This window comes from Pleuronectes platessa, chromosome 15 (genome assembly GCF_947347685.1).
Source record: "Pleuronectes platessa chromosome 15, fPlePla1.1, whole genome shotgun sequence".
Taxonomy (NCBI): domain Eukaryota; kingdom Metazoa; phylum Chordata; class Actinopteri; order Pleuronectiformes; family Pleuronectidae; genus Pleuronectes; species Pleuronectes platessa.
Genome location: NC_070640.1, coordinates 8,668,659 through 8,684,889, shown reverse-complemented (window position 1 = coordinate 8,684,889; position 16,231 = coordinate 8,668,659). Strand labels below are relative to the sequence as shown.

General features: G+C 40.0%; 1 protein-coding gene across 1 annotated transcript in view; it reads right to left on the bottom strand.

Moving 5' to 3' along the window:
* Window positions 1-484: 484 nt before the first annotated feature.
* adad2 (adenosine deaminase domain containing 2) overlaps window positions 485-16,231 on the bottom strand; it is a 33,720-nt gene continuing 17,973 nt past the window's right edge. The window contains exons 3-12 of the mRNA XM_053442063.1: window positions 6,648-6,786; window positions 5,806-5,956; window positions 4,846-4,984; window positions 4,362-4,490; window positions 3,652-3,802; window positions 3,171-3,341; window positions 2,815-3,029; window positions 2,180-2,411; window positions 728-860; window positions 485-595 (exon numbers count right to left, since the gene is read on the bottom strand). Of these exons, the coding sequence (XP_053298038.1) occupies window positions 485-595; window positions 728-860; window positions 2,180-2,411; window positions 2,815-3,029; window positions 3,171-3,341; window positions 3,652-3,802; window positions 4,362-4,490; window positions 4,846-4,984; window positions 5,806-5,956; window positions 6,648-6,786 (1,571 nt within the window). The remainder of the gene's footprint in view (window positions 596-727; window positions 861-2,179; window positions 2,412-2,814; window positions 3,030-3,170; window positions 3,342-3,651; window positions 3,803-4,361; window positions 4,491-4,845; window positions 4,985-5,805; window positions 5,957-6,647; window positions 6,787-16,231) is intronic.

Sequence of the window (16,231 nt, the reverse complement as noted above, 5' to 3'; positions counted from 1 at the left end):
GTTCTTCAGCTGTTGATTTGAGATCCTGACGCACATTAAATCATCCAAACAAATAATTATTCACTAAATTGTAAAACACAAAATATTTACCTTTTCATAATGGCCTCGTTCAGCACTTTAACACAACTTGCTGTGTTGTTGAACTTTTGGCTACACAATGACAGGGTGAAAATGTCGCTCAATCCTGTTTGAGGAAAATGTCTCCCTGAAGCTTCAGCCCAAAAGCTGCATGTTTCCACCCACAACTCATTCAAACTGACTACTTCACTGTGGTGCACTAAGGTCCAGTTTATTTTTCACACCTACACAAACAGAAAATCAACACCAACGCTATACATGAATATAAATATCAAATCACTTGAAGGGATGTTTTGTTTCCAGAACAACATTTTACAAATTCTCAAAAAGAACTTGGACAAACTTTTACATGGCAATTTTCTGGAAGAAGAAAGAAAGAAATAAAGAAAGAAAAAAAAAAAAGAGTTCAAGCATGAAAGCAATCCACCAACTCTTTTGAATTCCACGGACCTACATTGATGTTTACAAACTGTTGCTTGACCAGAAGTTTGACCGTCTGGTAGACTTCGGCTTCCACCTATAAGAGAGCCAACAAGCCATTAACAACTGCAGGAAGCACTGCATGTTCACCATGGTCGAGTCTTATGAGCTCTACAGTGCCAAAGTTTCAAAATGAGCACTGATGTAATAATGTAAAGCCGATACACACCTTGACGCTGTGGTAGGTGGGAAGCTCCAGCAGATAGCTGTGCCCGCCCAGCTCTGCAACTCTGAGGAAGTAATTGTAGAAGGCTCTCTTGCAAAGTCTGCTGGAAAAGCCAGGCCCACTGATATAGGGAGAGCTGGGAAATAACAAAAATATAAATCACCATAGTTGCATTGTTTGCCTTGGAATTGCTGTATTACTGTACATGTTGGTGCATTTAAAATATTCCATGTGAAACAAGAAGACAATACATATGGACCCAGACAGGAAGCACCAGTGAGGAACTTGGTGGATCACCCTTTGAGTATTAACACGCAAGAAACTGTAACTATAAATGTTGGGTTATTTCTGCACTGCTCTCAGTGATGTTAGGTCCTTTTATGTACTTGTTCTAAATAATGATTCCACATCCAGTGCTATTGAGGCTTAGCTGTGCTGAACATAAAAATCAGCTTCGCTTTGTAACAGTAAAACTAACAATCAGTTTCATCAGGATTTCCCTAAGACTTTGCTATTGCTGCAAACGCACTCCCCACAGGGAACCCTGGTAAGGGGCCCTGGGGAGTGGAGTGGTGGTGTGACACAAACAGTTCTATAGGTAAAGACTAAGTCTAAAGGTGTTACTGAGTGTAATAGCATTGAAAGAAGTTGGCATTAGCAGAGGTCCAGGGTGACTGATGTCCAAATATTTCAAGGTCTGTTATTTAATCACTACACTTTCTCCACCATCAGTTTCCAAATCCTACTCAAAACATCATTTATACATTTTTATTACCAACATATTTTCCACATAAATGATAATTTTTAGCGGTATTCAAGAGATGTGGGTGCAAGCCAAATTTTTTTGCAAACTATTAACTGCTTCACAGTTGAAACACAAAGCTGAAAGAAGTGAGGAATAATTGTCCGACTGCTTCTAACCTCACTTAATTAAACAAGTTTCATGCTCTAATGTTTTTCTGTAGGTGTTCTTTCGTCGCTTCACATCTTTTTTCTGTTTTCCCTTCACATGCTACAAAACCTCAAACTGACAGTTCAGGCTGCAGGACAGAGGCTGAAATGTGCAGCTGTGAGCACCAAGCAGGATCTCAAATCTATTTTTGGCTGTAATCTCCACTCAAAGACAACACAGCCTCCAGTGAGATCTGCATCTGTGAAACACTCTAGTTACTGGACATCAGGGGTTGACTGCAGCTCCAAAGCCAAGAGATGGCAAGAGCTGGAGACCTCGCTAATCTGACAAACAAAGTGCAGGGGGCTCTGCAAGCACTTCTGCCATATCCGTGGATCTGGCTAAAGGAGTGTGGATGAGGTAAGGTAGTCAGGTCAAGACTCTCTGCAAGGGAACAACAGGACAGTACCCTGGTCCTACATTTTAGATGCAGACAACTTCCAGAACACGTTATCCACTTCCTAAGGTTGCTATCCTCTAAATGACAGGCCTCTACATCTTACCCATCAACAATGTAGCCCTTGCGACTGTCCAGAACTTCAATATCCTTGTCACCAAGGCACCAGTTGATGCTGAGGTTCTTGTTCCGTGAGGAGGTCACAACAGGCCCCACGTAGTCGCCACCGAGGCAGACGATCTTGTGTTTCTTGTAGGATGGCGGCAGAAACTCCTCCCATGCATCACCATCCACGTCGGTGACATCAGACCCCTCTACGTTAACGACCTTCTGGCCCCCTTAAACCAGCACAAATTTCAGTTTGTTTCCTTAAATATTTAAGGGGTTTACACACGGACACAGGTGATAGACATTAACCCAATCTGAACAACAATTAGTAAACTTACGATAGTTGCGTTAAGTTTAAAGCAACCTTCAGTTAACTTTATTACAATTGGATTTAATTAGTTTTTTAATGATACTATTTAGCCATTTTTTTAAATTGGACGAAGAGATGGAAACCACTCGTGTCTGTCCACATGTTTGACGAAGTTTATAACATCTACCAGATCATTTTGTGTCTTGGAGCAGGAACCTAGTGTTTAGCGTCCAGATGTAGACTTTAATAAACCAACTCTTAAGGCAAGAAAGAAAATAAAAATGATTCCAAAAATGCTGATCAATTGCTTTGAGGCTTTTTACCTAGCACCATGCTGGTGATGTAGAGTGGCTGAATGAAGTGGCTCAGTAATGCACCCTGAACCCCAGTGAAAGACCAGCAACACAGCTTGTCACTACCGGACATGCAGCAGACTTTAGCGCCCCAGAAACTTGGTTCAAGGTAAGCTATAGGGACCAGCTGGCCCTTGGCATGATACAGCAGCTTCATTGCTGTCCAAGAGTTGTTCACAGAGCCCCTGAGCAGAACATGACATTGTATATTATAAGTTTATAAGATCTATTTACTCTATCAGGCCAAGGTAAACATATACCAAGACGATAGGAAAGAACACATCAAAAACAAAATTTAATTTCCAGTTCTAAAGTAAGTTCTGTACTTGAAGCAGAAGTCCTTGGCGGATCCTTCAGGACACTGATTGGTGTAGAGGTGCAGGCTGATCTTGGGTTTGAGCTGAAGCTGATGGCTTTCTGCACTGCTATCAAAAATACACTTCTCCTTGGCATTTGGATCAGCATCAAAGAAGAGCAGAAGCTGTTTGTACAGAAACCTGAGTACAAATCTCAATTTGAGCCACACCAGTATTTCCAAGAAAGTCGGCCTACTTTAACATGTAAGGTATGTCATGTCATGACTTCTTCTTCAATGTCAATGAGAAAAATGCATTACAAATGTATTAGCAGTTAAAGTTAAGATTTCATAAATTAGAACTACAGTCAGGTTACACAAGTATATGGACAGTATATTGTTGTGCAGGCTCTGCACTTGAGCACGTTCAATTTGAAATAAAACAATGGATTCTACTTTTGACTGTACAAAGACTTTAAATAAGGTAAATAATTAATATTGGCAGATTGTACCTTAGGAGAGCCCGTCTGGCGATGATGATGGCGTTGCAGTCATGGACCATCGTCCCATTGTAGCGAAGTTGCTGGTTGCAGCCTGAACGTCCATCCCCCAGTGCAACCACCTTGTAATGCTCACAGGGTCGACCTGCAGTATCCAACACTTCTGTAGAGGAGACTTAACTATTTCACATTCAGTGTTTCATTACCTTTTCCCTTTAGTTCATGTTTGAGATGCGACATGGACACGTGTGAAGGGCATTTAACTCAGGTGAGCTGAGCACAGAAACAAGCCTGGATTGAACATAAGACCTAGAAGCAAGCAAGATTGAAATATCATTTATATGCTATCCTCATCCGTCTCCACTCAAACCGCCCTCTGACTGATAACTCACAGGTCACAATGAATCAGGGTTTCTTGAATAAGAAAAGAGAGAAATGAACTGTCTGCAGCATCATATGAAGGAAAATAGCTCTCGTAACATGAGATATCCCACAATTGACAATGAAATGTCTTTTTTTCATACTTGGACAGATTCATGATGAGCACTAGAATGCAAAATGATCATGTCTAGCCATTTAATATGCTACTGCGATAATGACCTCTCCTTGGTACGGGCTCTGTTTGTGAATTTCTAGACACTAAAAGATTTAGTTTTTTGTTCTCTATTGCAGTGCAGAGATACGGTGATTATTGATTAACAAAAGGTGTACATTGAGCTTACCCCTTATCAAAACAAATGCCGCCATGTGGCTCTTGGAGTCGTGGAATTCAGGAAACATCTTCAGGAGGCTGTCAAACTTCTCACTACTTATTGCTGCCATGTGTTTCTTGTGCCACTCACTTTGCCAGACTGTAAGAAAAGCAGTGGGGAGTTAATTCTACTTCGGTGTGACCAGGACAGAGAAGAGTTACTATTCCAGAAAACAGTGATGACTGTGGCTTTGAGGTAAGAGGGAGCAGTTCTTCAATCGGCTTCAGTAGCAGCAGAGAGTTGAACTTGGAAGTAACCTGCAATAGGAATCCAGTAGCACTATCACTTACTCTTAAATAGAAATATTCTGGACAAAGTGTAGAGCTCTGTTTGTGGCTCCACTGAACTTCTTTAACATACAGTACAACATTGATACAAATTCATGAAGTTTGAAGCAATGGCGATTCGCATATCCAGACTAGAATGAGATATCGAATGCTGACATCTACTGCACCTTCAGGCTTTGTGCTATTGTCTTCAATCTCGAAGTCCTTGATCTGGTTCAGGATGATCTCTTCATCCAGGGTTATGCTTTCACCAGGTGACACGCCAGGGAGAGAGAAGACGGTTGGCTTATCATCTGAGTCTTCATCCTTAAACACAACAAATAAAAGTGTTAATTTAAAGCATGTGAAGACACAGCCCATTGAAACATACTGTCGGGAGCTGAGAAAAGATGGGCTGTGTAATCTGAGACTGAGAAAGTGTTTCTGTTGTTCGCAGCTCAGATGACAAGGTGGGTGGCTGCAGATGGTTTTCAACGGAATGGCATCATAAACGTCTGTACTGTGCCAGTAATCTGCCGTTAATCATCACAGATGTTGAGAGATTTCACTTTGATGTCATTTCATCTCATTTATCTTTAAATCATCACAGGTTTTGAGTGAAGGACACCTTCTGTGTAGAACACGCAATTACATACAAGCTATATGTTTATTAGGTTTTCATCCTCAAACATCAGCTACTGGAGGTGCCAAGCTGACAGAGTGACAGCTGCTGTCAGATTGTCATTTTTTAAATCTAATTTGTAGTTGAAAGTCTCAGGGAAGCAATAACATCCATCCATCCATAATCTATAGTGCTTATACTTTAAGGGGTGGCAGGGGGCTGGCCTCCTGACAAATGGTGAGAGGTGGGGATACACCCTGGACAGGTTGCCAGAGTATCACAGGGCTGACATACAGAGACAAACAACCATTCACACACCTATTGGTAATTTAGACAATCCAATTAACTTAACCTGCATGACTTTGGAATGTAGGAGGAAGATGGAGAACCCGGAGAAGACGCAGGCACGGGGGGCACATGCAAAATCTACAGAGAAAGGCCCTGGACATTTAACAATAACCCCTTCCCTTGTTGGATATAAGACAGCAAATAACATTGTGGAAATTCACTCTTTCCATTTATTTACCTCATCTCCCAACTGTAAGTTAAAGAAACCAGGTTTATCTTTAGGTTTGGGGTCGGAAGCCCTTTCCTTTCTGAGTCTGTCACTTCTTTTAGAAAGTAACACCTCTTCCGCCTGGTCATGGTCTTCAGAGGCGTGTGCATCTTTCTGAGAACTCAAGTATCACAACATCAACACAGTAGCTCAACATTAAATAATAGGTCAAGTTTACCCACACATTTGGAAAAAACCTCTGGTGAAAAGTACCCAGCAGAAAGCAAGCATAGGGTTTTTAGGTGGAAACTCAAGAGCATGGCATTCTTCAGAGGCTCAACAGCCAATTAATCATTGTCTGTACCTGAAAGGTACAGACGCACATGAAGATTGTCACAACCAAATGAGCCACTGGGATGTCCACAGTCCTGGAACTGTGGGTGCACTCATTAATGAGTTCCAGTAACTGACACTGTGTGTGGACACACTCGCTCTGAAGCCTCAGTAACAAGGCTCAGTAACAAGCAGTTTTTATTGAAACAATAAAAGACAACTACTGTTAAAAGAACAGCTACTGCTTGGTTTTATTGGCCTGAGCTTTATAGTGCATCGCTAATGATTTTTCGCTGAAGTGACACCGATAATGTTTAAGTCTGTACCATTGGGAGAGAGAGGATAGTGACTGTTCATTTGAAATGTTTGAAGAAAGGATTAGAAGGTCCCCGCTGTGATGTGCGGAACAATTTCTTTCGATTATGACTGAGACCAGGAGGTTTCAAGGAACACATTTCTTATCCAAATGTACAATTATAGTTAAACTGGTTGCTTCACAGAGATACTGTTAACGACATTTGACAAATTGTTCATGTTACCTCAGCCCAGAAGCACCGCTGTAAACTGGTAGATCAAACTGGGAGCTAGACTCAAAGTCTGGCTGAGACTGAAAACTGGCAGCAACTCTTCTTGGCCTATAATTAAATGCTTCTCGGTCCTCCATGATCTTCAAGCAACCTGTAAAAATAAATGATAACATAATGGTGGTAGTTTATTTTTCATTGTGTCACTAAAATCCACTGTTCAATACTATCCCATTTTTAAGAGTCACTTAAATTTCAGGTGGCCTAACAAACACACAAACGATTAGGATGGAAAAAGTAATGACATTATTATCTGGCAATCCTAACAGGTCAGACATAAAACTGGACAAGTATCATGTTGTAGAATGAAAAATATTCAGGAAGCTTAAATTAAACATTGACAAGCTAATTATTTGGTTCCCCATTATACTTACTGTTTTCATACATAAGCCCTTAAAATGATGATTCCAGTCTTTATTTGTTTTAATGCATTTAAAACAAATTTACGCTGATTATGAGTTATGTCAGATTCATGAGATGATTGTTAATGATACATTATGTTTGTTAATTTTCTGCAATTCAACAGCACCAAAATGTATGTTTATGCTTATGAATATCATTTTGTATACAAAATATAAGTTCTGAAAGCCAACACTGGATCTCACAGACCTACATCAACCTGAGGAGATGAGCACAGACATGTTAAAATGATAATGAGTCACATTTACCAATGAGCTGACACCAATACTGGATTCATCAATAAACTGATCAACATAGAACTTAAAATTAAATCTATTAATGCATTTAAACTGTCTAACATTTACTTAACTTTAATTTGTGTGTGATTTAAATGTATTAACTTCTGCTTTATGGACTAATTATATGAATTTCTAATTATTTGCTTAAAAAATGCCTTATAAGTAAAGTTGTTATAAGATTATTAGTATTAGAGACAGTTTGAGAGGAAAAAATACATTTAAAAATGTCACCTTGCATATTTAGTAGTATTATTATTTCATCTAAGGCCAAATGATTAAACCATTAAAACAAAGAAAAGTGACATTAGCAAAATCAAGCATTTATTGGTGTCGCACTTTGACCTGGTTGCCACTGAACACCACACCTGATGCTAACCCAAAGATTCACTCAGCTAATGGAGGCTAATCAATTAACACTTGCTAACACATGCTAACACCTGATTCCTCTGCGTCAGGACTCACACAAGAGTGAACAGATAATTGAAACACGCCAGAAAACTAACGACCACCGTCCTTCCCGAAGTTTCACCGTTAAAACTCTAAAAAAGCTTTGCTAGTTAGCAGCTACATTATTTCTAAGCTAACGTTAGCATGTTGTTGCTAGCACAGAAAACAGTGTCCAGAGCAGCTACTCGAGGCTAAAAACAAAACGCTGAACCGTTACCCTGCTACTTGAGTTTGAGGCGAAGCAGTTTTAACTTTGAACAAATAAATGGCAGCTTCATAGAGTTTAAAAGTTCACCTTCAGTGTCTGGACCTTCTTCCACCCTGGAGAACAGGAGGTGGTGCTATGGTCACTGTGGTGTCCTACAGCTGCCTGAACCCACAGTCACACAGAGCAAGTGTATATAGATGGTAAAGATGTGTAATATTCATATGCTGGTGCAAATTGTGTATTTATTATTGAGAACATGTGCACTTATGTCAAAAATGCTGATAATTGTATCTTCTTTATATCAGGCGATGTCAATAATCATCACAACAAATGGTGCATCCTTATTTCCTTCAAGTATGGATATTATTTTTGCTCCTGGGTGGTTATTAAATGTTTCTCTATGGACACCGTGTATATAGATATATATTGATCCTTTTGTTAAATTGCTTATATTCTTATACTTAAAATATTTTATATGAGCACATACTTCTTTACATTGACAGTTTTGTAGTAGATCCGGTGGCTAGACTTTCATCTCACTTCAGTGAACCTATTGCCTAAATTTCCCTCTGGATCAATTAAGTATCTATCTATCTTACTGAGCATTGCAGCCATATGTTTTCTGTGATAGTTGAGAATCAGAATCATATTTTATCGACGAGCTGGTTTTCACCATACAAGTGATTTGCCTTGGTGCACAACAATCGTGTATGTTAACTGAAAACTAAGGGGAAACATAAAGGAAATTAAAAAGCAAGTGCTTTGAGTACAAGGACATAGATAAAGGCAGGAAAATAAAGTGCTACAAAGAGCTATAAGTGATAAAAGTGACTGCACATGAATTATTCATCATATAAACCATGTTCAGCTCTGTTTCTGTGGTGCTACTGTTTATATCATCTATCGAGTTGACCCCAAACTAGGGAAATCACCTCTTAACTGACTAGGCTTTGTGCACAGGAGGTTTTGAAACACACTGAATATAAGACGGGGCTTCCCTGAGCTGTTACCACCACTGTATCATAGAAAAGCTGCAGCCTCCCTCGACTGGGACTAAGAGGCCCAATCTAAATCAAAAACTAAAAGTACAAAAACGATATCCTTTTGAACATATAATGCTGTACAAGTATTTAACCTACCCTCAGTGTAAAATGTAGAACACATCATATAGTTTCAGATCCCTGTTTGCAGTGGGACATCTGTGGGGATGTGACCATTTCAGTAGAATTTAAATTGAATCGTGGGAATGTGAGGAAATGAAAGGACACATCTGTCATGTTTTATGTATATTCCTAGTAAATAAGCAAACAGGTACAGAAAGGGTGGATGATTTCTATGAATTTTAAATCTGTAGTGCTGCACACACACACACTATAAACACCGAAAACATATAATGGGAAAAAGCTCCCATGATGATATGAGTATGCAGTTGTTGAAATTAAAACTCACACACACACACGCACACACACACACACACACACGCTGGCACACGCACTCACACACCTCAGCCACCATGTGTCATTATTTGCAGCAGAGAACCGTTCCCCTGATCATTGGGAAACTCAACACTGAACTCTATTTCGCTTTCCTTCACCTCAAACGAAAGCCTTCAGATTCGTCTCTTCTGAACCAAATGAAGCTGTCTTATGAGTGTGTGTGTGTGTGTGTGTGTGTGTGTGTGTGTGTGTGTGTGTGTGTGTGTGTGTGTGTGTGTGTGTGTGTGTGTGTGCGTGTGTGCATATATCTCAGTGTGTCTGCTTCTCACATGAAGCTGTGAAATGTTAAGTCACTCCCATCCCCAGAGAGCCCGCTGAGGCACAATGGAAACTCTCCCACGTGTCATCTTCATTTTAAATACTACCTATTCCCTCCCTGGCTCCCCTCTCTTTGTCTCTCTCCATTTCTTTCCATCCCTTGACATATCTTTCTCTCTCTGTCTCTCCTCTCCTTTCTCCATTTTTCACACCCACACACTGGCTCACAGGCTCAGGGAGATTTCCCTGTTTATCTTCTAATGGGAAATAATGAAGCAGTGGTGGCATGCGCTACCAGCATCACAGCTCAATTCAATATTTTCTCTTTTTCCTTCTCAGGGGCATCAGCGCTTCGCAAATACGTCGTCACAGCTTCAGTGTTGGAATATGGACAAGTGAGAAGACCGTGAAATATTGAGCCGGTTGACAGTTTTTCTAAACATATGCCATTGTGCGTATGTGTGTGAGAAGTGTGATAGTGTTGCTTGTGTGTGTGTCTATGTGTGAAATATAAAACACTACTATGCACTGTCAGGGACACCACTGATGTATCCATGGTAATTAGCAGTGGAAATTAAAACTTGAATTTCAACCAATTAGATTTTATGTGCTTCACAAGGATTTCTCCAACTGGTAATACATAGACAGTGTGTCATGCGTATTGTTTGTGATAGGAAAGTTAATAAAATTATAATTTAGCAACATATTCAATTCATTGAATTAAATCACAGTTTATTGATATAGTGCATTTGATATAAAGTTGTAAACAAGGTGCTTAATGGTATGGTCAAAGTAGGACAAAATGCAACACTAATAATAGTGAAATAAAACAGAATAAAGAAGTCTTATTGATCACTCAAAGTGTTTTACAGTAGAAATCACATTCACAAGTATTCTTTCTTTCTTTGTTTGTTTCTTTTCATTCTTTCTTTCTTTCTTTCTTTCTTTCTTTCTATCTCACAGTTCCGGCACAGCTGTCAGGAATCTGGGGTCTGATCTCTTGACCAGCCACCCACCTTTCCAAACAGCTAGGTTTTAAAAATCTTTTTTAAAAGTGTTCACTAGTTGTGGTTCCTACCGGCTCCTCTTGTGAGCAGTTCCAGAGCCGAGGATCATGTTGACAGTAAATGAGGTTATTTTAATCATGGAGGTTAAAAAATATTTATCGTCCTCATGTTATTTCTTCTACAAGTGTTCTTTTTATGATGGAATATTTGGAATCCTATTACATATTTACAGATGAATGTTTAATTGATGTTTTTCTAAAGGAGCTGCTTTTATTCATTGTCCTTTTTGGCCTTGATTTTTTTTGTTTACAAAGCATCATGTATATAGATGGATATCATTAATACTGAAATGAAAAATACAGGGTGCATTTCCCCCCTAGTCGAATTTAAATTACTGTGATCAATCATTTATAGCACAAGCAACTTGCACCCATGGGTCATATATTTTTACAAAATTTTGAATTTGTTGGATGGTGAACTTCTTAAAAGCATTTACCATAAAAAAAAGTTTTAATTTCTCAGTAATGCCACATGAGCCACTGCGTCTGATTCAGTATCCTCATTTTATTCACTCAGACATCCAAAAAAGAAAACTTAGCCGAACTGGCATATTCCCACTCAACTGTGAGAGGCGTTCTGGTGAATAAAATATGAAATCTTGAAAATCTGAAACTGATTTCCAACTGGGTCACTACCTCCATGCACAACTGAACAGGGATAATTGGACGTTCATATTTTTTTCATCCAAACTGAGTTGGACAGGCCTTTCCCCAGGCTCACCACTAGAGGGTAAATGTCCTTTGCCCAGTCACTCTCTCCGTTTATTTGTGATGCTCACACATGACCTACAAATCAGAAGCAGCATCCGACAGAGAGGGAGGGAGGGAGAGACAGAGAGAGAAAGAGAGAGAGACAGAGAGAAAGAAAGATAAGGAAAGAGAGGGAGAGACAGAAAGAGGTTGAGAGAATAAGAGATGAGGGAGAGGCAGAGAGAGAGAGAGAGAGACAGATAAGGAAAGAGAGAGAGAGTGTAAGAGATGGAGAGAGAGAAGTATAAGAAGCTACAAGTCCTTCTGTCTAATATTAATAATAATATTATGAGACATTGAGCTTTTGTCAATTATTACACCATGATGATGCAAACCTATACAGTCGGTAAAATTCAAAAGGTACTAGACAATATTGTAGGAAACAATTGAAATACATAAAGTGGATTTCAAATGAATAGATCATGATAATTTTAGGTCCACATGCATGGACTTGAAAGAAATACAATTTAAATATATTGGAAATAGTTAAACATAATGGATAGATTAGAAAAATGACTCTGCAGATCCCCCAGTTGAAGTTGAACATTTCACCACCTGCTAAATTGATTTCTGTGCAAATTGGCTCACACGTTCTTATCCCCCCCCCCCCCCCCCCCCCCCCCCAGCATGAATCATAAAAACGTTGGTAATCCCTTAACTTTTCCTCGAGCGTCATCATCAGGGCCCTGCTCTGACATGAGCAGGGCATCCTCTCTCACATGTGGATTAAAGATTTATCCAGATTATAAAGTCGACAACTTGACATGAGTCTGTTTTTTCTTTCTTTTCTTTGAAGCTGGTTAGACATTTTAATATTCAGAACAAGTCCCAAAACCCAAGTGCAGATGCTTGACTTTGATCGTGATCACAGTTTAGGGGGAATCCAACACATGAACTCATTTTCAGATATAAATGTTTCACGTTTCCTTTTCATCACAGGTTTATGATTAGCATGTTAAAGTGTGTTAGGATCAACCAGTGATCAAGCACCCACATAAACATAGACTAAAGTTTAAAAACACATTATAATAAACTGTGGAGGCTTCCACACATTTGCCACATGTTACCACACAGCCTACTACTCATTTTGTGGTTTCATTTTCAAAATAAGAGCCTAGTTAGAAGGCTCATGATATTATCGAGGAATAACAACTGCTCTTAAAGATCATAATTGGCAGATCATGTTATACTCTAGAATGGTGGACATATAGAAACATTACATTACATTTAGGACTCGTCAGTGTTAGCATGCAAACTTTAGTGTTCAGCTTGGATATGCTTGCGTGGCAGACATCTCAGTTCAAACAAATTCCTGTGAAAAGACACAGTTCCCTTATTGCATCCTTCCAAAATGAAATGTCACACCTGCAGATGTATAGGCGGAAGGAGAGTGGTCAAAAGACACACGGCAGAAACACAACCAACCAAGAGGCAAAAGGCCGGACCTCGGCCTATAAGGTAGGAGGATGTGTTACCAGTATTCTGCTTAACCACTCGGCGCCTCCTCCTGGAAAGGAGGGGACGTAAGTTTACAGTTCTTCACATGTGGCCTTTATCAAGTAATGCTGTGCCTCTGACCTTTCAACAGAGAGAGACAGAGGGGCAGCTGTTCAAAGCTATATCAAATCAAATATACTTTATTGTCACCATTGGAACTTTTTTTCTTGGGCCAAAGCTCTACAGCTGCTGCAGAACAGTACATTTTAAAACAAACAAGAAGAAACAAAGACATAAGGTGTAAGGCCCATAATAATGATGCAGAATAAAAGTGAGTTGAGTATTGCACCTGCCCTAAAAACACTCAAAAGGATAAAACACTAAAACGATAACTGGCCTTAAAACCTAAGACCAGATCGTAAAATGTGTCAGACAAAGTGCAAAGGTTAATGAGATACATGGCCCAATCAAGATGTTTCCTAATGAGTAGTGTCAGAGACGTTGGGATGAATGAGAGCTTGAGGCGGTTGGTCTACACTCTGTAACGTCTGTCTGAAGGTAATTGGTCAAATTCAGAGAAGAGTGTGTGTGATGGGTCTTTAAGGATCTGACCACAGAACCTTTGTAGATGCAGGGAGGGATAATCCTCTTTGAGCATCACTTCAAAGAGACACACGGAACAAGATGTTGTTGTTGATATCTTAAATCATAGCAACTTTAATTCAAACAGAATAAAACATGGAATCTGAAAAAAAACCCATCATATTTGGTTAACAGAAAATCTCCAGAGGTGAACTTCTCCTTCTCCCACTGAGCATCCAAGGGCACGGGAAAGTGCAGGAAGTGATGTTATCTGACTGACGGCAGCCATTTTACTTATAGATCAATTATTATTGATTGTTAAATGTTCTTCTCGACAAGGGTCACGAGCAGGCATTTTGAAAAAAATATGCTGCGATTGTGTGAGTGTGCCTTGTCTTTGTGTGTGTGTGTCTGTGTTGTGTGAATAGACAGCTAATGGAGACAGGTGGCTGCGCGCACGCACAACACAGCACCTGCGTTGCCTTTGAATCACAGCAAAATGCAGTGGATGGTAGAGAGAGTGAGATCAAGCTCTTGCAACAGAGCACAAAGAAAGAGACGGTGCTGATTCTGTGTTCTTGATGTGCAGCCATCTTATTGTGCCTTGCCGAATCTCAAAAAAGGGACGTCCACTGATATAAGGGTGAGCCCAGCGGCCCTAATATCACCCAAGTGTGAGAATGAGTTCACTGACACAACCTGAGCTGGCGTCTAAATCTAATCCAGCAAGAAGGACACAGTGTCAGAACAAAAAAAGGAAACCCTCCTCTTCTCTCCCCCCCCCCCCCCCCCCCCTCAGCAGACAGAAACTGAAGGTTTACAAGGAGCCAAGGCTTCTTTCTTTCTCTTCTACAGTCTCATCCTGACTCTCTGCAGTTGCTGCTTCATGCATCTTTAAAATGAGGTGGCTCCACTTTCTCAGGCCGTGTATGACGAGGAGGGAGGAAACCAGACACGGATGGGGGAGAAACACCAGGTAGCGGCACGCTGAGCCCACCATATACCACACGGTGCATATTTATATAAAACTTAATCACCCTTTGTCCGGCTTTATTTTCTGTGACGTCAGGAGTAACTCGCGACACAGAGATTTTGTGCCGCTCCTGGTGAATCTCATCAGGATAATTATTCGCACACAGGCATCCGAGGCACGAGCATCTGCCTCTCCTTCTGTTGACCTCCCCCTGCCTCCCCCTTCATTTCTGTCTCTCCTCTCCTCTCCTCCGTCTCCTCTCCTCTCCAACGCACCTTTCTCCTCTTTTTTCCCAACCATCCTCCTCCTCCTCCTCCTCCAAAGCATCACCTTCTCGTTTTGCTCGAGACATTTCTTTGTTAGCTAGAGACTCCCCTCCATTCATTAGCTACTTCACAGTCTTTGCAAATTGCACTCATTTTCTGCATACGTCCAGAAGAAGAGGAGGATTGGTGCAAGAGACGGATAGAGCAGAGATGAAAGGTGGCCGGGGGAAGAGAACAGAAGTGCAGAGAAGTTCAGATAGAATATGTCTTTAAAAATTCGAAACAGTGGAAAATCGACTGAAAGGATGTTGCAGCCAAAAACACATTCAAACAGCACACGCTCATGTATAGTTCATGTTTCCTGAGTGTGTATGGAAACATATACTCTCAGCCTGTGCAGTGGAGTTTATCATCTGTGCATTAGCAGAACATCCGGCTGCAAGTTGTGTCATATTACACATGATCTCTGTCTGGTGAGACTCGTCAACTCCAAAAATGTCATTATCTGTAGAGTATCAGATGTTTTTCTTCTTCCTGACAAAACATTAGAGAATTTTCAAATGATCTTTCAAGAATAATACTAAACGATAAAATGTACAATGTGAACAAACTTGTAATATTTCAAGAAGAAAAGCCGTAAACATATGAGAATTAAGAAATAATTTACAAGAGTTAATATTGCAAAAGAGAAAAGTCATTTTATTATAAGTATAAAGTCATAATTTTAGTTTAAATGTAATTTTAGGGGAGGAATATCAGAAAATCTGTCTGTTGTCTGTTTTTAAAATGAGGGATGTGGAGAATCTTGTTTAATTTGTATTATATAGGTTTTACAAATAGCAAAATACTTCATCTTTTGATACATCAGCAGCACATTAGAAAAAATTCAAAAATAAACTGAAAATAATCCATAATGCATATTGTCTGTCAACTAAAGTGAGCATGTGCGAATTGGATTTATAAGGTTTACACATCAGAAATGATGATCACCACTGCACAACTCATATGTGCTTTAAATGTCTAAATGGAGTGAATATTGCTGTATGGGTGTGTACCCTCCTGTCATCATAATGCATTCCTATAAGTGAAGGTGAACAGATGTTGACCTTTTGTTATCGCATTTGAGATGATTGATGCGTCTCTGCAGGTAAGAGCAACACATTATTGACCAGAGAATCCTGGAATCAAATCAAAAGAGGAGGTGCCTCCCCTTCCTGAAACCACATGCACTCTCATTGGTCCAAGATAAAAACCTGACCACTCTGTTGTAATCTCGAGGTGAAGCACAGAGATGATCTGTCTACACTCCAAGAGAGAAAACTGACAGATGCCTGGTCAATCATCTGTATCACTTAATC